Below are 17,745 nucleotides of genomic sequence, written 5' to 3' on the forward strand. Positions count from 1 at the left end.
TATCTAAGAAAAAATGTATTACCACAAATAGATAATTCAATGTTAGGAGATTTAAGTCTTCCCTTTCAACTACAGGAAGTATTAGAGGCTATTGAAAATGTAAAACTCCATAAAGCTCTAGGACCTTGGCCCCCTTTCTAGTTAACTGTTGAAATTGATTCATCCCGCCCCTTATATGAGGAACTTCTGTTGGAACATATTTCAGAAATACCTAAGCCAGGCAAGGACCCAGCATGTTGCAGTAGTTATAGACCTTTATCTTTACTAAATATAGACCTTAAGCTCTATACAAAAATCCTGGCCACTAGATTGAATCCCATAATTCCTGGATGGATTCATAGAGACCAAGTAGGGTTTGTTAGGGGAAGGGAGGCAAGGAAAATGCAATGAAAATTTGAAACCTGATGACCTGGGCAAAGTATCTGCGAATACCTTCTCTACTTTTCTCAACTGATGTGGGGAAGGTGACAGAGTAAATTGGACTTTTCTTAGAAAGGTATTGGAAAGGTCATTAATAGAAAAAATCATGGCCCTATATACAGCTAAAAATAAATGGTATACTTTCAGAGATATTTGGCCCTATATACAGCTAAAAATAATTGGTATACTTTCAGAGATATTTGGGATTAGAAATGGTACTAGGCAAGGCTGCCCTCTATCGCCATTGCTATATGTTTTATGTATGGAACATCTTTTAATCGCTTTAAGGCAAAACATTATATAACAGGACTTACTATACAATCAAATGCGTATAAGACCACAGCATTTGTAGATGATTTGTTACTATTCTTAACTAAACCACATCGTATTTTTTCTAATTAATAGAACTTTTTATAATGTTAAAATTACACAACTTTTTTGTGGTTTGTGTTAACTTCCACGAAAAAGTCCTATTTTTCGCAAAGACTACGACCATTTAGGAATTCATTCAAGCTCTGGTATCGTGACTATCTTTTGACCAGGTTGGATCTGTAGCTCCTATGGGAGGCTTCCAAAATCACACATTGAAGTTTCAAAGCCAGAAAGGTTTTTGTGCCGTTTACAATCGTTCGGATCCAAAAATTTAGGGATTTTCGGATTGCAACCACAATTTTTTCACACGACCAAGAAAAGAATTTTCACAACATTTTCGTACATCAGAAATTATCATGGTTACTCCGATTTTTTTGTGTGGGAAGGTTTAGCTGTATGTCAAGGGGCCGATATCGGCAGCTACAATCGGCCCATGTATGGCCACCTTTAGTTAGGAGTAAGTGCAAGATGGTCTTTCAACTTAGTCTAAGGGACTAATGATTTTAAGTGCACAACAGATGTAAAATATAATGAGCTTTGACATGACACATGTCTTCATATTTTGGCCAAAGTGTTTTACACCTGATTTTTTTGTAATTTATTTTGTCCTTCATCTCAATCAAGTTCCCACTAGAAGATTTGAGAGTTATTTATGTAGATAAGTAACATGATTTTTTTTTAACCTTATTTTGTCTTTCATCTCCATCAAGTTCCCACTAAAAACTTTGAGTCAAAATATTCTTTTGGATTTTATGTTTAGCTTTAAAGCTTTTATAAAATATTATCCCTAGATGATTCCCTTTGCAGCTTGTCCTGGGTTACTTACTCAGAACTCTCACATTGTAGATTGTTCCCTATAGGGAGTAAATGTGAAAATGATGGGAAGTTGGTATTCACTTAATTTCCCTATGTAGTTTAGATAATTTTTCATAATGCTTGGTTTCCCCTAGGTCTTATACTACTTAAGTACACAATGTCTGGTATAAAATCAATTCACATAAACCATCTCAGTGTTTCCAGTAATGACCATGATGGTATTTGTATGTTACAACAGAATGCTGAGAAAGGCAACTTCTTTGGTTATAGAGACAATTAACTCCAACACACCGAGACTCCAAAGGATGTGTTGGTTGATACTCTCAACAGTGTGTATTTTGTGCACAGTCTCCATTGAAGTATGCGCAATTCCAGGTTCCGAAATGGGATGCAACTTGACCATTGAAAGAACTAGAGATTACCTGAGCCAACCGGGGGACATAATCATAGGAGGAACCTTTCCCATTTATTGGAACAGAGTCTACAAAGATCTGAACTTTACTACCAAACCCCCAGAACTTCATTGTGAGAGGTACATGTTCAATCACCCCATGCTAAAAACCCAGCCAGGAAACACACATAGTGGCTAAATTTTATCAGTACCAAAGATATTTGGTAACCTTGCCTTATGTACAATATCTATATATACGTTTATTGCTCTTGAACTAATTCAACCCTATGTACAAAAGCATTGTTTACACCTTTAAGCTCTTTTATTTATTATTTTTGTGCTCATCGTGCCTCTCCTATTCTGTATTCATATTAAAACATGTCACTAGTGATGAGCGAATCTGTTCCGTTTCGCTTTGCCGAAAAATTTGCGAATCTTTCAAAAGATCCGCGAAATGGCTAAAATGTTGCGCAGCAAAAAAAATTGTCGCCCGCGGCTATTATTTTGTCGTGCAGCTATTATTTTGTCGCCTGCGGCTATTATTTTGTCGTGCAGCTATTATTTTGTCGCCTGCGGCTATTATTTTGTCGCCCGCGGCTATTATTTTGTCACGTTGGACGTGCAGCGAATTTTGCCACAAATCCATTCCTGGCGAAACATTTCGCCCATCCCTACATGTCACCCCTCTTCTAATGTACTGCATTTCTTTTACTAATGAGATTCTCTTATTTAACTCCCCCTCTATTATTCAGTAGACTTTACATTTTGAAGTTTGCTGTCCATCCATAAAATGCTTAACAACCCCATTTCTACTTACTTGTCGCACAAATTGGCGCAAAGCACGAATTTTTTTTGGAAATTAACAAAAATATCGTAGAAAATACGTACTGTTCTAAAAGTTAGAAAAAATAAAAAAATTTTACCATTCCTACTCATTCGTAATTTAATGAATGGGCCCCATAGTGAGTGTTAGTCATGCTATAGTCACATTTGAATGATAAAAAATATATATAATTTTTTTTTTATTCTTATTTTTTTCTTTGGTGATTTTACGTAGGGTTGCTCCTCAGTATTACGAGACCATGCAGGCCTTAATATTTGCAGTTGAGGAGATTAATGCCCAGCCTAAGCTCCTTCCCAATATTACCCTTGGCTTCCAGGTGTTTGACACTTGCTTCAATTTACGTAAGGCAGCACATGGGACCCTCTCAATGCTTTCTGGAGGAAAGGAAACCACCCCAAATTATCACTGCAACAAACTGTCACCTCTGGCTTCTATAATTGGGGATTCGGGTTCCTCAGTTTCCATTATAATGGCCCAGATGTTGGGACTCAATCGATATCCACAGGTAAGAGCACCTTTAATAACTGGAGGTGGGCATACAAAGTACTGTTTCTATTTTTGCTGATGATACTTAATTGTGCAAAACTATAAGTTCCATGCAGGATGCTGCCGCTTTGCAGAGAGATTTGACTAAATTGGAAAACTGGGAAGTAAAATGGGAAAAAAGGTTCAAAGTTGTTATGCAGTTTGGTAGAAATAATATAAATGCAAGTTACACACTAAATGGTAATGAGTTTGGGGGGATCCTTTATGGAGAAGGATCTGGGGTTTTTTGTAGATAACAAGTTGTCTAATTCCAGGCAGTGTCATTCTGTGGCTACTAAAGCAAATAAAGTGCTGTCTTGTATAAACAAGGGCATTGACTCAAGGGATGAAATATAATTTTGCCCCTTTATAGGTCCCTGCTAAGGCCTCACCCTGAGTATGGGGGGCAGTTACAGTGAGTATGGGGGGCAGTTTTGGGCTCCAGTCCTTAAGAAGGATATTAATGAGCTGGAGAGAGTGCAGAGACTGCAACTAAACTGGTAAAGGGGATGGAAGGGTTAAACTATGAGGTTAGACTGTCAGGGTTGGGGTTGTTTTCTCTGGAAAAGAGGCGCTTGCGAGGGGACATGATTACTCTGTACAAGTACATTAGAGGGGATTATAGGCAGATGGGGGATGATCTTGTTTCTCCTTTGGGGCTAAAATATGGATTTGATGTGTGATCTAAACTTCATGATTTTCATACAGGAATAGTCCAGATATCACAAATATGTTACTAATTTGTGTGATAATGACTGATTATCCTTGTTGTACTTCTACAGATCAGTTACTTTGCAACCAGCCCAATTCTCAACAACCGTTACCTGTTCCCTTCCTTTTTCCGTACCATCCCCAGCGATGAATTTCAAATGAAAGGTCTGGCTCAACTGGTCTCTCATTTTGGTTGGTCTTGGGTTGGTCTTCTTGCCCCTGATAATGACTATGGTCAATTTGGACTTCAGATGATAAAGCAAGAAATAATAAACAACAAAGGCTGTGTGGCCTTCGCTGAGAATATTTTGACTGGTCAACCTAACAGGAATGCTCCTCGCATTGTCCAACTCATTAGAGCGTCAACAGCAACAGTTGTGGTTGTACTAGATGCTGAGTCTTCCTTTGTAATTGTACTAGAAGAGCTATTGAGACAGAATGTAACTGGAATTATTTGGGTAGCCGGTGAGTCTTGGGCAACTTCAGCTGTACACTCTGAAAGCAGATTTGAAAGGGTTGCAGTTGGAACTCTTGGTTTTGCTATCCATGGTGCTCAACTGCCCATGTTCTCTCAATACCTCAACAGCCTGAGTCCTTCAAAGATGCTCTTTGATCCATTTATAAAGGAGTATTGGGAGCAAAGCTTTTCCTGTAAGTGGCTCAGTCAGGAGAATTTAGCAACTTTGATAGAGAATGGCACAATACAAGCATGTACAGGGAAGGAAAATCTAGGAAACACATCAGTAGAACCTTATCACAGATTAACTCTCAACGTATACAATGCAGTTTATGCAATTGCCTGGGCCTTACAGAATTTGATCCTCTGTGTTCCTGGAAATGGACCATTTGATCATGGTTCCTGCACCAACATTTCTTCATTTCAACCTTGGCACGTAAGCAACTTGTCTGTTGTTTTAGTCACCTTCTCGTTCTAAGATTTTCTTTTCTAATTCATGAAATGTATTTTTCTTTCAGCTTCTTCGCTATATTAAAAATGTCACCTTTCAGACTACATATGATAGCCAAGTATTTTTTGATGCAAAAGGTAACCCTCCAGCTATCTATGACATTGTAAACTGGCATGTGAGTAATAAGGGCAATTTGGAGCAGGTGACAGTTGGGAGATATGACTTGAATGCCCCAGATGGAAAAGTTTTCAAAATAGACATTACTGGAATTATATGGCCCAATAATAACACTCAGGTATGGAAATATACATTTTATTATCAAGGTTTGGTAACAATATCAAGAATAAAATTGTGTTTTTTTGCAAAATCATTTTTTTCTTTTTGTTTTTATAGATATGTTTGTTGTTATAGATATTTTTATAAAGGCTATGAGCAAACAGAGGTGTTCTGCTTGCTGAATTGAGCTTAGTATTAAGCAATTCAAATGCAGTCTATATTGGTTACAGAAGAATGAACTTTACTTTCTTGCTTCAATGTGTGAAACAGTGCCTTGTTTCATACCTTTATAGTTGTGCATACCTACTTTACCTACCTACCATTTGAGTTGTGAAATGTTTCGCCAGGCATGGATTCGGGGCGAATTTCCGTGTTTCGCCATTGGCGGATTGTTTTGCGAAACGGACAAAAAATTTGCCGCAGAAAAAATTGTCGCCCGCATCAAAATCATAGTCGCCTGCATCAAAAGAATAGTTGCGGGTGTCAAAAGAATAGTCGCGGGCGTCAAAAGAATAGTCTCTCGTCAAAATAAATAGTAGCAGGCGTCAAAAGAATAGTTGCGCGTCAAAATAAATAGTAGCGCTGTAGCTGTACAGGTTATGTGGGGGGGTTGTTATTGGGAATGCTACACATGGATTTTTTTCCGGTTTGGCTTTTTGTCACCAAAAACCTAAAAAAGTTGCGGGGAATTTTTTTTTTTGACTTTTGAGAGATTTATTATGCAACAAAATTGCAACAATTCTGAATCCAAAAATACTCCATCTAAAACCTGTCAAGAGCTTGTAGAAGTCAATGGCAGATGTGCCTTGTAAAATTGGAAGATCTTTATTTGCTTCGTGTTTTTAGGGGTTTTTGGAGTTCTTGAGGCTGCCTTTTGTGCGACAATACGGAAAAGTAGCGGTTATCATATGACAAGTTAAAAACAGTTGTGGTTTTCGTGACTTTTCTGTGTCGTTTTTTCGTTTGTGGTTTTTCAGTTCAGATCTTTTGATAAATGACCGCCATTCATGGAAATTCGTTTTTCTGTGGTTTCTTAAAAATAAAAAATTGAGTTTTATCAAATCTGTCCCTTAGAGAATTTTATTGGCAGAAGTCTGTTAACTGGTCATAGTTCTAGGGGCCGATTCATTAAAAACACGAGTTTGAATCCCGAATGGGAAAAATTTGGATTGGATACGATAATTTCTGTAGATCGCAAATATTATGAAAATGCTTACGAAAAAATCGTATTAGTCACGATAATATCATATTGGCGATCCAAAAGTCACGAAATTTTTGTACTGAATGATTGTAAAAAGCGGCAGAACATTTCCGAATTTTTCGCACAAGCATACGAAAAAGTTGTACAAGCGCGAAAAAAAACTGCGAAAATACGCTCGGAGCGTTAGAATGCACGCTCCGAGCTTTCGTGTCTTAATAAATCTCCCCCCTAGTGTTGTGTGTATTCATATACATATATATTACTTAATTAGTGATGAGCGAATCTGTCCTGTTTCGCTTGGCCGTAAAATTGACGAAACAACAAGAAAATTCGGAAACGTCGAAAAATCAGCGAAGCGCGTTTCTTGCGTGACTTTTTTGTCGCCGCATCTTTTTTTGTCACATGTGGGTTTTTTACCATGACCGTGCCCATTTTGATGCGACTGCACCCATTTTGATGCAACCGTGCCCAATTTGATGCAACAAATTTTTCCATCGAGAATTTTTGATGAAGTTTCGTGAAACAATGGCAAAATGCAGAAATTCGCTGTGTATCCATGCCTATTGAAAAAATTCACTCATCACTATACTTAATAACAGTAAAACAATAATCAGTACAGTGGGATAATATATGATTAGTACTGTCTCACACCTGTATATAATTCTGTTATTTTATAGGCTCCTCTTTCCAACTGCAGCCCAAGCTGTCCTCCTGGATTTAGAAAGGTTATGGTAACTGGAAAGCCCCCTTGCTGTTATGAGTGTGCCTTGTGCCCCCTAGGACGGATTTCAAACCAAACAGGTATAATAAGGTAGTGCTCCTTCAATATCTCCTGCTACTCATACAAAGATCTTAATCTTAATATTGTTCTCTAGATGCAGCGGAATGTCATTCATGTTCCTGGAACAAGTGGCCCAATCTGCAAAGAGACAAATGCTTACAAAGGACAACAGAGTTCCTTTCCTATAAAGAACCTTTGGGTTATGGATTATCAGCAATATCCATCTTCTCATCTCTTATCCCACTTGTTATTCTGTTTGTTTTTAACTATTATAAAACAACACCAGTTGTCCGAGCCAACAACTACTCCCTTAGCTGCCTTCTCCTGCTTTCCCTGTTCCTCTGTTTCCTTTGCTCTTTAGGGTTCATTGGTTACCCACAACCTGCACAGTGTCTTCTGCGCCAGGTGGCATTTGGAATTGTTTTTTCTCTCTGCATCTCCTGTGTTCTGGCCAAAACCATCACTGTTATTATTGCCTTTAATGCAACCAAACCCGGCAGCAGGTTAAGACAGTGGGCAGGAGTAAGGGTGTCCTATTGTGTTATTGTGTTATGCACCTTTACTCAGTTAGTCATATGTGTAATTTGGCTTTTCTTTTTCCCTCCATTCCCTGAACTTGACAATGACACGCAACCTGGAATCATCATTGCTAACTGCAATGAAGGATCACCAACTGCTTTCTGGTGCATGCTGGGATATCTTGGCTTCTTGGCCTCCATTAGTTTCATTGTTGCCTTCATGGCCAGAAGACTCCCTGACAGCTTTAATGAAGCCAAATTTATCACATTCAGTATGTTGGCTTTCCTCAGTGTGTGGGTGTCCTTTATCCCAGCCTATCTCAGTGCCCGGGGCATGTATACTGTGGCAATGGAGGTCTTTGCCATCTTGTCTTCCAGCTGGACTGTGATGCTCTGTATTTTTGTGCCAAAATGTTTCATAATATTGTTCAGACCCAACATGAATTCTAGAGAACATCTCATGGGTAAAGTCAGAGGTCAAAAATAAACAAAAAAGCAAAGTGGCACCATATATAACAGTTGTACATACAGCATAAAACAAAACAGTTGCCATAGTTATATGCTAGAACAGTTTACTTATATTAACATCTTATAATGTCTGCAATAGACAATTACTAGCTGTATGTATATATTAAATAATTTGTATGAAACATAATAAAATAAATAAAAGTTATTACATTTTTAAATTATATGTAAATGTTATTTTTAGAAGGAAAATAAAACTCTTGGTATAATGGCAAAAACACTGACCAGTTATGGGTTTTCAAATTGTATTCCATATTGTCCTTCATCTTGGCTGCTTATCCCTGGATATTTCCATATGTGTTCCTTGAAGAAGTAATAAAGTGCACCCCAGCACCTCTTTTCAATCTCTGCTGAAATACTGGTTCCTACAGATCAACTGGTTTCATGTCTTCTTCCTGAAGACATGCTCCCTCACTAGCTCCTGCTACTTATACAAAGATCTTAATGATAATATTGTTCTCTAGATACAGCGGAATGTCATTCATGTTCCTGGGACACGTGGCCAAATCTGCAACGAGACAAATATTGGTTCCTAGAAAAAAGTAATAAACTGCACCCAAGCACCTGTTTTCTGTCTATGCCAAAAGACCGGCTCCTACTGCTCCACTGGTGTCACTGAATTTTATGACTACAGAGGATGATCTGGAAAGCTTAGGTAGAGCCAGGGGTGTGCATCAACAAATAAATCAAAAGGGCCAAGATGAGCCTCAAGAACAGAAAATCTCTGCTGAAATACTGGCTCCTACAGATCAGCTGGTTTCATGTCTTCTTCCTGAAGACATGCTCTCTCACTATCTCCTGCTACTCATACGAAGATCTTAATGATAATATTGTTCTCTAGATACAGTGGAATGTCATTCATGTTCCTGGGACACGTGGCAAAATCTACAAAGAGACAAATATTTGTTCCTAGAAAGAAATAATAAACTGCACCCAAGCACCTGTTTTCTATCTCTGCTGAAAGACCGGCTCCTACTGCTCCACTGGTGTCATGTCTTCTTTCTGACTGAATTTTCTGACTACAGAGGATGACCTGGAAAGAAAAGTAAAAATATTTCTTTCCAGTCACGGGTAACACAGGCAAGCCTAGTACTAGCACATTCTTGGGGGCGATAAACTCAAACCTGGTAGAACAAGAAACCTTGGTATCTCCAAGAAATGTAATTTAATATGGTCTGAAACGCTTTGTAGAGTTTTACACAAGGAATTCTGGGAACTAGTACCAAAGAGCTCCAAGAAAATCACATTTACAGGGGTTTATCCCATAGGCCAGGGGTGCCCAAAAGGTAGATCGCAGTCTACCAGTAGATCACTTTAAAGTTTCTGGAGGAGGTGGAAAGCAATGGGATGACTACCCACCACTTCTTTTTTCCTCCCAGCTTACTGGCCCACCAGGCTGCTTTATATATTTGTTCCTACTTTATATATGTTTCCGTTTGCAGACTACAAAGTGGGCCATGAAGAAGGGAAACTACTACAATCCTTTCACATTAAACTTGAAGTTGGCACTTGAATAATGTTATGTGGGCATTAAATGTGAATTTGCCATGGCATTTATATATTGCTATGGGTATTTGTTAAACATTGATTGATACTTTTTCTTGCTTATTGCGCCAAATGATAGACTGATAGACTGTGGTAGATCTCATGATGGAGGCCTGGTGACAATAGTAGATCACAGGGTGACAAAGTCTGGGATCCCTTGCTATAGGCAAAAGCTCACCCACTGGGTTCCTAAAGCAGAAGACAGAATAATAGCTGATCAGATTCCCAACTATGCTCTTCTTGGGGCTCAACAGTGTAGGTCAGCGTTTTCCGATCAGCTTAGGTAGAGCCAGGGGTATGGATCAACAAATAAATCAAAAGGGCCAAGATGAGCCTCAAGAACAGAAAATCTGGTCTGTAGTAAATCTGATCAGCTATTATCCTGGCTTCAGCTTTAAAACCCAGTGGGTGAGCTTTAGCCTACAGCAGTGTTCCCCAACCAGTGGCTCGTGAGCAACATGTTGCTCCCCAACCCTTTGGATGTTGCTCCCAGTGGCCTCAGAGCAAGTGCTCATTTTTGAATTTCTGGTAAGGAGGCAAGTTTTGGTTGCATAAAAACCAAGTATAATGCCAAACACAGCCTTCTGTTGGCTGCCAGTCCACGTAGGGGCTATTAAGTAGCCAATTATAGCTCTTATTGGCACCCCCAGGAACATTTTTCATGCTTGTGTTGCTCCCCAACACTTTTTTCATTTGAAGGTTGCTCACATGTATAAAAGGTTGGGGATCCCTGGCCTACAGCATAAACCCATGTAAATGGGATTTTCTTGGAGCTTTTTTGGTCTAGTTTCGAAAATTTCTTGTGTTTATTTGAATACGTATGAGGCGGTCTCCTCAACCCCTTTGATTTATTTGTAGAGACAGTTTTAAAAACCATAAGTCTAATAATATTTCAAATGAATGAGGTATGGGCGAAATCACTTTAGCCCTAAAACATACAGTTTATTAGCCAAAGGGGTATTGAAGGTAAAACCCAGTCCCTGAATAAAATGTATATTGAAGCAGTAGAATTATTAATGAACCAGATTAAAGGGAGTTTTAGACTGACCATAGCAATGAGCAAATCTGTCCCGTTTGGTTTCGCCATAAAATTCGCAAAACGGAAAAAAAAATTGCGAAACGCATTTGTCACACAATTTTTTTGTCACCCACGTTTATTTTTTTTGTTGCCCGCATCTATTTTTGTCATTGCAGCTATTTTTTTGTCGCCCGTGGTTTTTGTGATACGACCGCGCCCAATTTGATGCCCAACAAAAAAGAATTTGTGAAACGCATTTGTCGCACTATTTTTTGCTGCGTCTTTTTTGTTGCCCGCGTCTATTTTTTTGTTGCCCGCATCTATTTTTTTCACTGCAGCTATTTTTTTGTCACCTGTGCTTTTTTGACGTGACCACGCCCAATTTGACGCACAACAAAAAAAAATTCTGCGTGACAAATTTTTCAGCGGGGAATTTTCATGGAGGTTTTGCAAAACAATTCGCTAATGGGAAAATGCGGAAATTCGCTGCAAATCCATGCCTGGCAAAAAAATTCGCTCATCAATACTGACCAGACCTGGAATGACTTTGACATAGTTGGCCAACTTGAAATATATTGCAATATATGGACTAAAAATCCCTGTTTTTGAAAATGGGAGGGCATTTACTAGTAAACGACATCCAGGATGTGGCATCCTTGCAGCAGGATTTTGATAAACTGGCAATGTGGGCAGCTAAGTGACTAAAGGTGGCCATACACCTTCAGATCCGCTCGCTTGGCGATGTCGTCAAACGAGCGGATCTTCTCCCGATATCCCCTATCTACGGGTGGATGATATCGGGAGAATCCAGGCTAATTCGATCGTATGACCCCAGTATTTATTATAACGACGGGTATAGGCAAAGTCGGTTCGGGGACCACATCAACGAGCTGATGCGGTCCCCGATCCAACTAGATTTTTTAACCTGCCTGATTGAGATCTGTCCGATTTCAGGCCAGATATAGGTCGGGCAGGCCCATCGGTAGTGCCCATACACGGGCTGGTTAGCTGCCAAATCAGTCTAAGGGACCTATATCGGCAGCTAGAATCGGCCCGTGTATGGCCACCTTAAGTTTATACAGCTGGGATTTAAAAATATGTCATTTACACCCTTCATGGAACTGCACTGAAACCCATTCATTTTCAATGGGTTTCATGGGTTTCTTGTAACTAATAAACATGACTATAGCCAGCAATGCCTTTCAGATGCTTCATGGGCAAACAAGGTTTTGGGTTTCTAAAAAAGAATTTAAGAATTCAAATGGGTATTGATTCATGGGAGGAGAGGGGCATTCTTCCGCTTTACAGAGAACTAGGAAGGTCCCATCTAGAATATGCAGTACAATTTTGGTCTCCAGTACTCAAATGGGTAAAGGGCATTTAAAAAGTCTAATGTGGGTTGGCGTTGTTTACTCTGGAGAAGGGGTACTTTGAGGAATACGATAACTATGTATAACTATATAAGGGGACCATACAATAAACTATCTGATACTATATTTACCAGCAGATCCTTTCAACTGAAACAAAGGTATCCATTCTAATTAAAAGAAAGAAGGTTTCATCTTAATATTCCTAAAGGTATTTTCACAGTTAGAGTTAAGGTTCCCCATACACTATAAGATCCGCTTGCTTGGCGATGTCGCCAAGCGAGCGGATCTTCAACCGATATCCCCACCTACGGGTGGGCGATATCGTGTAGCAAGAAACTTAAAAAAAAATAATCCGATCGTTTGGCCCTGGGGCCAAACGATCGGATTACATTTGTGGTTATGGGGCAGTCGGTTCGGGGACCACATCCCCGACCCGACCGGATTTTCTAACCTGGCCGATCGAGATCTGGCCAATTTCAGGCCAGATATCGATCGGCCAGGCTGCTCTGTTCTGCCCATACACGGGCTGATTAGCTGCCGAATCGGTCCAAGGGACCCATATCGGCAGCTATAGTCGGCCCGTGTATGGGGGCCTTTAGAGTAAAGTTATGGGATTCTCTCCCTAAATCTGTTGTAGTGGCAGGTACATTAGATAGCTTTGAAAAGAGGTTAGATGCCTTTTAAGAAAGTGAGGAAATACAGTCAGAACTACTGAAAATAGCTCTCAATACAAAGTTAATTTAGGGATGGGTCCAATTGCCATCTTTGAGGCAGGAAGGATTTTTTTCTCCATAAGGCAAATTGGTGAGGCTGCAAGTTTTTTGTTTGTTTTTGCCTTCTTCCTAGCAGCTAGTTAGGTTTCACTTACAAAGTTGAACTTGATGGACAAGTGACTTTTTTTAACCTGTTTTACTATAAAAAAAAAACCAGAACCAACTTTAACCCACAAAATGTTGCCATTCTAGAACCTGCACCTAACCCATATATTCTAGTGAATAAGTAGAGGTATTTAGCAGAGCAAGGGCAGTGGCTTGCTATGGCAAGACTCTCCGAGCAATGTGATTCTGTGCCATTGTCCACCCAGCAGCTCATGTGTTAGTAAGAGTCGGGAGTCTTGGTGCCAAAACCTTGGAGCAGTTTTAGAAGGTACTGTATGTACCACAGAAATAGTTTGAACCACATCCAAGCGGAACCTGCCATTTGTGCCTATATTTCAGCCCAAACCCACCAACCCATGACTCTGTTTTAATATCTCTAACAAGCTTAAACTACGTACATCTACTTGAGGGTACTATAATCCTAGAGTACCTAGCACTAACTAGAAGTCTTAATTCACTTTTCCTTTCCCCAACATCCATTGAAATGTCCTGCCTACCTGAAAAACCCACCTCCCCTTCAGGAGGTCTCCTGCTCTCCAATACATCCATATTCCCTATTAACTGGAGTCCAAGAGGAAAAACAAGGTGTAACCAAAATGATTCGAATAAAAAGTGAATTCCATTCCCAAAAGAGGTCATTTGTTGATGGTATTAAGGAATATTTGATTAATTTCAAAAGATTTCTTTCATTATTTAGCTCAACGAAATCTATTAAAAATAATGTTTGGTAAAATGCTTAAGATACGTATAGATGTGGGACAAGGAGATGCTTGATGTTATAAGATTAGGAAAACCAAGACTTTATAATCTAACATTTCAAAAAGGGAACATGACATTTGGTGGTATATTAACAAATAACTGTAACATGCCATTAATTGTCTATTTACTGGAATATACATGTTGCCATATTTAAAAAGTTAGACCTTAAAACAGAATCAAAAAGTATATCCTTCCTAATAAGAAAACAAATTTAGTTTAAATGTGCTAAAGCTTGTCCATGTGTGATGGGGTGATATAAAAAAATTAGTTGTTAATTGTATTAAGGTGAATAAAAAAGAAATAAGGAATAAATTTGACTCCTTTCTTTTGCTTTAACGGGCAGATACGTTCAGAGAACAGACATGGGTAAGAGAGCCAACGAAACGCTCTAGCCGCTCCCCACAAGCTTTAAAGGAAGAAGGCAGGCACTGCTGAGAGTCGAACTCAGGATCTCCTGTTTACAAGACAGGCGCTTTAACCAACTAAGCCACAGCGCCAACTGGTTGGGGCTGATCCTGTGGACAGAAAGAGAAATAAGCACACTGATGCCCCATTCCGCAACTTCTTTCTCCCTTGCCTGTAAATTCAGTGAGCTACAAGTGTGCACCTTTCTACAAGGGCAGCTAAAAGCTCCTCCGTTATTCCCTTCGTATCGCCAAAGGAGTCAGGCTTCTGCTTATTTGCATGTCGCTTTGAAATTTCCCAATGGCCATTTTAGTTTGACTCCTTTCTTTTGCCTACCGTACCGACATCATCTTTTGTAAGGCTGCTAGTGAGAGAAATTGCCCACAGGCGGGAAGCTCGTACTTCCAAGTTTGAGGTTGGGGGAAACGAAAGGGGCAGGCACTGCTGAGAGCTGAACTCAGGATCTCCTGTTTACTAGACAGGCGCTTTAACCAACTAAGCCACAGCGCCACCTACTGCCTCTGTCAAGGGCATAAAAATGAAAAATGGGCATATGCAGAAGATTGCACCAAGATCGGGATTATTGGGCAAGTATTACTTGCTGTTAAACTCTCGAGATATCTGTTAGACAGGCGGATAATTAAGAAGAAGAAGGCCTTGATTGAAACATATTTGTCAGCTCTGCATTAAAACTCATGACAAATTCTTGATTCAGGTGTGAGCCTTGCTCCTTGGCAGGCGTGAGCAGCGCTCATTAGCAAAACCAAATCAACAACCTGAACACATCCTTTATTACCAAGGAATTTCCCCCCCAACGCACATGTTTTACCTCCAACCACCAATACCTTTCGTCCCCAGTCTGTAGCCTGAAGCTCAGTAAGCCTAGCTACTTTGCAATCTTCCTGCTTTGACAGGAACATTATTCGGGCTAAGCATGAAAAGATGTGTCTAATTGACCCAAGACACAGTTCCACACTTTGATAGGAAGCGGCCGTTGCTTGGTTGGTAGGCATACACTTGCCAGGAGACTGACATCTGCATGTAAAACAGGCTGGGAGTTTTCAGAGGAACCATGCTTTAACGGGCAGATAAGTTCAGAGAACAGACATGGGCAAGAGAGCCAAAGGCACGCTCTAGCCATTCCCCGCAAGCTTTAAAGGAAGAAGGCAGGCACTGCTGAGAGTCGAACTCAGGATCTCCTGTTTACAAGACAGGCGCTTTAACCAACTAAGCCACAGCGCCAAATATTATGTTGCTGATTTGTAATTTTAGATTTACAAAATCTATTATTTAATTTTGAACACTTTGCCACTAAATTATCATTGCAGAACCCACTATAGAGAATTCGGGCACCAAATTTCTTCATACAAATCTGGAGTTTTGGAAACAAAGTTTTTTCAGTATGCATTTGCTTACAGTGCTGCTCCAGCTCCATATGGATATAATTACGGAAACAGTTGAACCTTTTTATTGTAACACATTTACCATAAATCAATTTATTTCAAGAAATCGTCTGATTAATGTCATTTCTTGGATTTTACCTATCCTTTATTATAAATCCTCTGATAATCTGCCATTAGCTTCATAAATATCCTGACTGTAAAAGACAGGGATATCATTAAGGGTTAAGGGATTTTTTTATGTTAATTAATTTGCATCAAGTGAAAAAGCTGCCGTGACCCGGATTCAAACCGGGGTTGCTGCGGCCGCAACACAGAGTACTAACCACTATACAATCACGGCAAATCACTCACTATGGGCTGGTTTGAGCCCATGCCTGTGTGCTTGTCATTCTTATTTGAACCCAATTGCAGTTTCCACTTATATTCTATTTACTTCATGGAACAGTTATTGTACTGTAACAGGAAGATATAGGACCTAGTAGGGCTTAAAGCCATAGGGACGTATTAACCCCATGGGATTCATTTTGATTGGCTATGTTATAGGCCCTACCACTTTGTCTGGGAGGGGCAATACCGCCTATTTATAGTGACATATCGGGACTATAAGAAATTAAGTTTATGACATGAAGGTAAGAAAGACTCTTATTTTGTGACATCTATATTAGAACATCATGTTGACCAAAGTGATGGCAACTTGTGTATTAGGTATTAACAGAGGGTAAGATTCCTTACTCGAAGATGAAACTCTATTAGTTCCTTGGAAAAAAGACACAACCCCACGCAGGTGGGATTTGAACCCACGCATGCAGAGCACAATGGATTAGCAGTCCCTCGCCTTAACCACACGGCCGCCTCGTCTTGTACAGCTTTAACGTAGTGCCCCATACCAAAAAATTTAAATGTCTGCAAAATATCTGCTGGTTTGGGACAGTGACAGAATGGACTGGGAAATGTTTTTCTCCTACTATAGAATGCAAAGCGCTTGAGGAACATTACTCAGACCTGAAACTCCCATTATCGAATGCACCAACTCATTGGCTAATAACCCTGCTGACATGGGTGGGATCCACATATCCCAGCACCTGTTCATGGGTCCAAACTACTGAGGCTCCTTTCATGCTAAAGTTCTTTGAAGCCCCTTAGCTCCAAAAGTCTGTCATTCTAACAGGTCGGCATGAGTTGTAAAGCTCCCTGGCCAGTTTTCATTCTGTGACTCCAATAAGGCGTGTGAGTTTGTGTCTGGCTGCTGTCTGTTTGTTCAGTCTTAGGGATATTTGCTGGGTAACCCTGACTGTGTTTGCTATAGACTGTTTGCCCAGCAATATATGTAGAGCAAGAAATCCAGGCTCCTTGTCTTCACCATAATTATATCTAATATGTACAGAATATACCTTAATGTCTAAACCTAAAGTCCATGTTTGCTATGGACTGCTTCAATTATTATTTACTAATGAGCTTCTGAGGAACCTACTCTCCTGCTGCAGCCATACTGTTTGGTTTGTACATATAGCAGACTTTTTGTGCAACTAACAATATAAAAGCTGAGGGACTCTACCCCATGAAGAGCACAATTGCCCAAGTGGGGAGCCTTATATATGATATTTTAAAAGAGTTACCAGGAGTGGGGTTCGAACCCACGCGGAAAAACATCCATTGGATCTTAAGTCCAACGCCTTAACCACTCGGCCATCCTGGTTACCACAGGCATCAGCACAACTTCCTGTTCTTGTGTGGCATTGGTTTTGTACTAATATATTGTAATAATAACGTTTTTTGTAATTTGTATTAGTTTTACATGGGTGTGCTTGTTTTTATGTTTTGTAAAGTTTTCTATGTTTTGAACAGGCTTCAATCATGAGAGTACTAATATGCTGGGCTGGGTGTACCTTCATGTGCATTTCAAATTGAAGCCTTTCAATTTGTGATTGCTCTTACATCTTTGCCTATGATTAAGTGTCTGTGTGCATGAAATGCATAAGGCGGTACTCCAATAAAGTCACTTTCTAATCAAGAATTCTGCCTGAAGATTTGCTCAGTGAGTGTCAGCTCTTCAAACAAATGGTTAAATTTGCTCCCCTA

At 39.8% G+C, this 17,745-nt stretch overlaps 1 protein-coding gene and 4 non-coding genes across 5 annotated transcripts; 1 reads left to right on the plus strand and 4 right to left on the minus strand.

Annotated features, from left to right (window-relative positions):
* Window positions 1-1,765: 1,765 nt before the first annotated feature.
* LOC100497126 (vomeronasal type-2 receptor 26) lies at window positions 1,766-8,250 on the plus strand. The gene is made up of 7 exons (XM_031898288.1): window positions 1,766-1,772; window positions 1,957-2,140; window positions 3,057-3,348; window positions 4,151-4,519; window positions 5,055-5,162; window positions 7,142-7,265; window positions 7,340-8,250. Exons 1-7 carry the CDS (start codon window positions 1,766-1,768, stop codon window positions 8,248-8,250), a joined length of 1,995 nt encoding a protein of 664 aa, XP_031754148.1.
* A 6,031-nt stretch (window positions 8,251-14,281) lies between these two features.
* Window positions 14,282-14,355, minus strand: trnat-ugu. The gene has a single exon. It is a non-coding gene; the product is annotated as a tRNA-Thr (tRNA).
* Window positions 14,356-15,431: 1,076 nt separating this feature from the next.
* Window positions 15,432-15,505, minus strand: trnat-ugu. Its single transcript has one exon. It is a non-coding gene; the product is annotated as a tRNA-Thr (tRNA).
* Window positions 15,506-15,934: 429 nt separating this feature from the next.
* On the minus strand, window positions 15,935-16,006 carry trnar-gcg. The gene has a single exon. It is a non-coding gene; the product is annotated as a tRNA-Arg (tRNA).
* Window positions 16,007-17,279: 1,273 nt separating this feature from the next.
* On the minus strand, window positions 17,280-17,362 carry trnal-uaa. The gene has a single exon. It is a non-coding gene; the product is annotated as a tRNA-Leu (tRNA).
* Window positions 17,363-17,745: the final 383 nt, after the last annotated feature.

This window comes from Xenopus tropicalis, chromosome 3 (genome assembly GCF_000004195.4).
Source record: "Xenopus tropicalis strain Nigerian chromosome 3, UCB_Xtro_10.0, whole genome shotgun sequence".
Lineage (NCBI taxonomy): Eukaryota > Metazoa > Chordata > Amphibia > Anura > Pipidae > Xenopus > Xenopus tropicalis.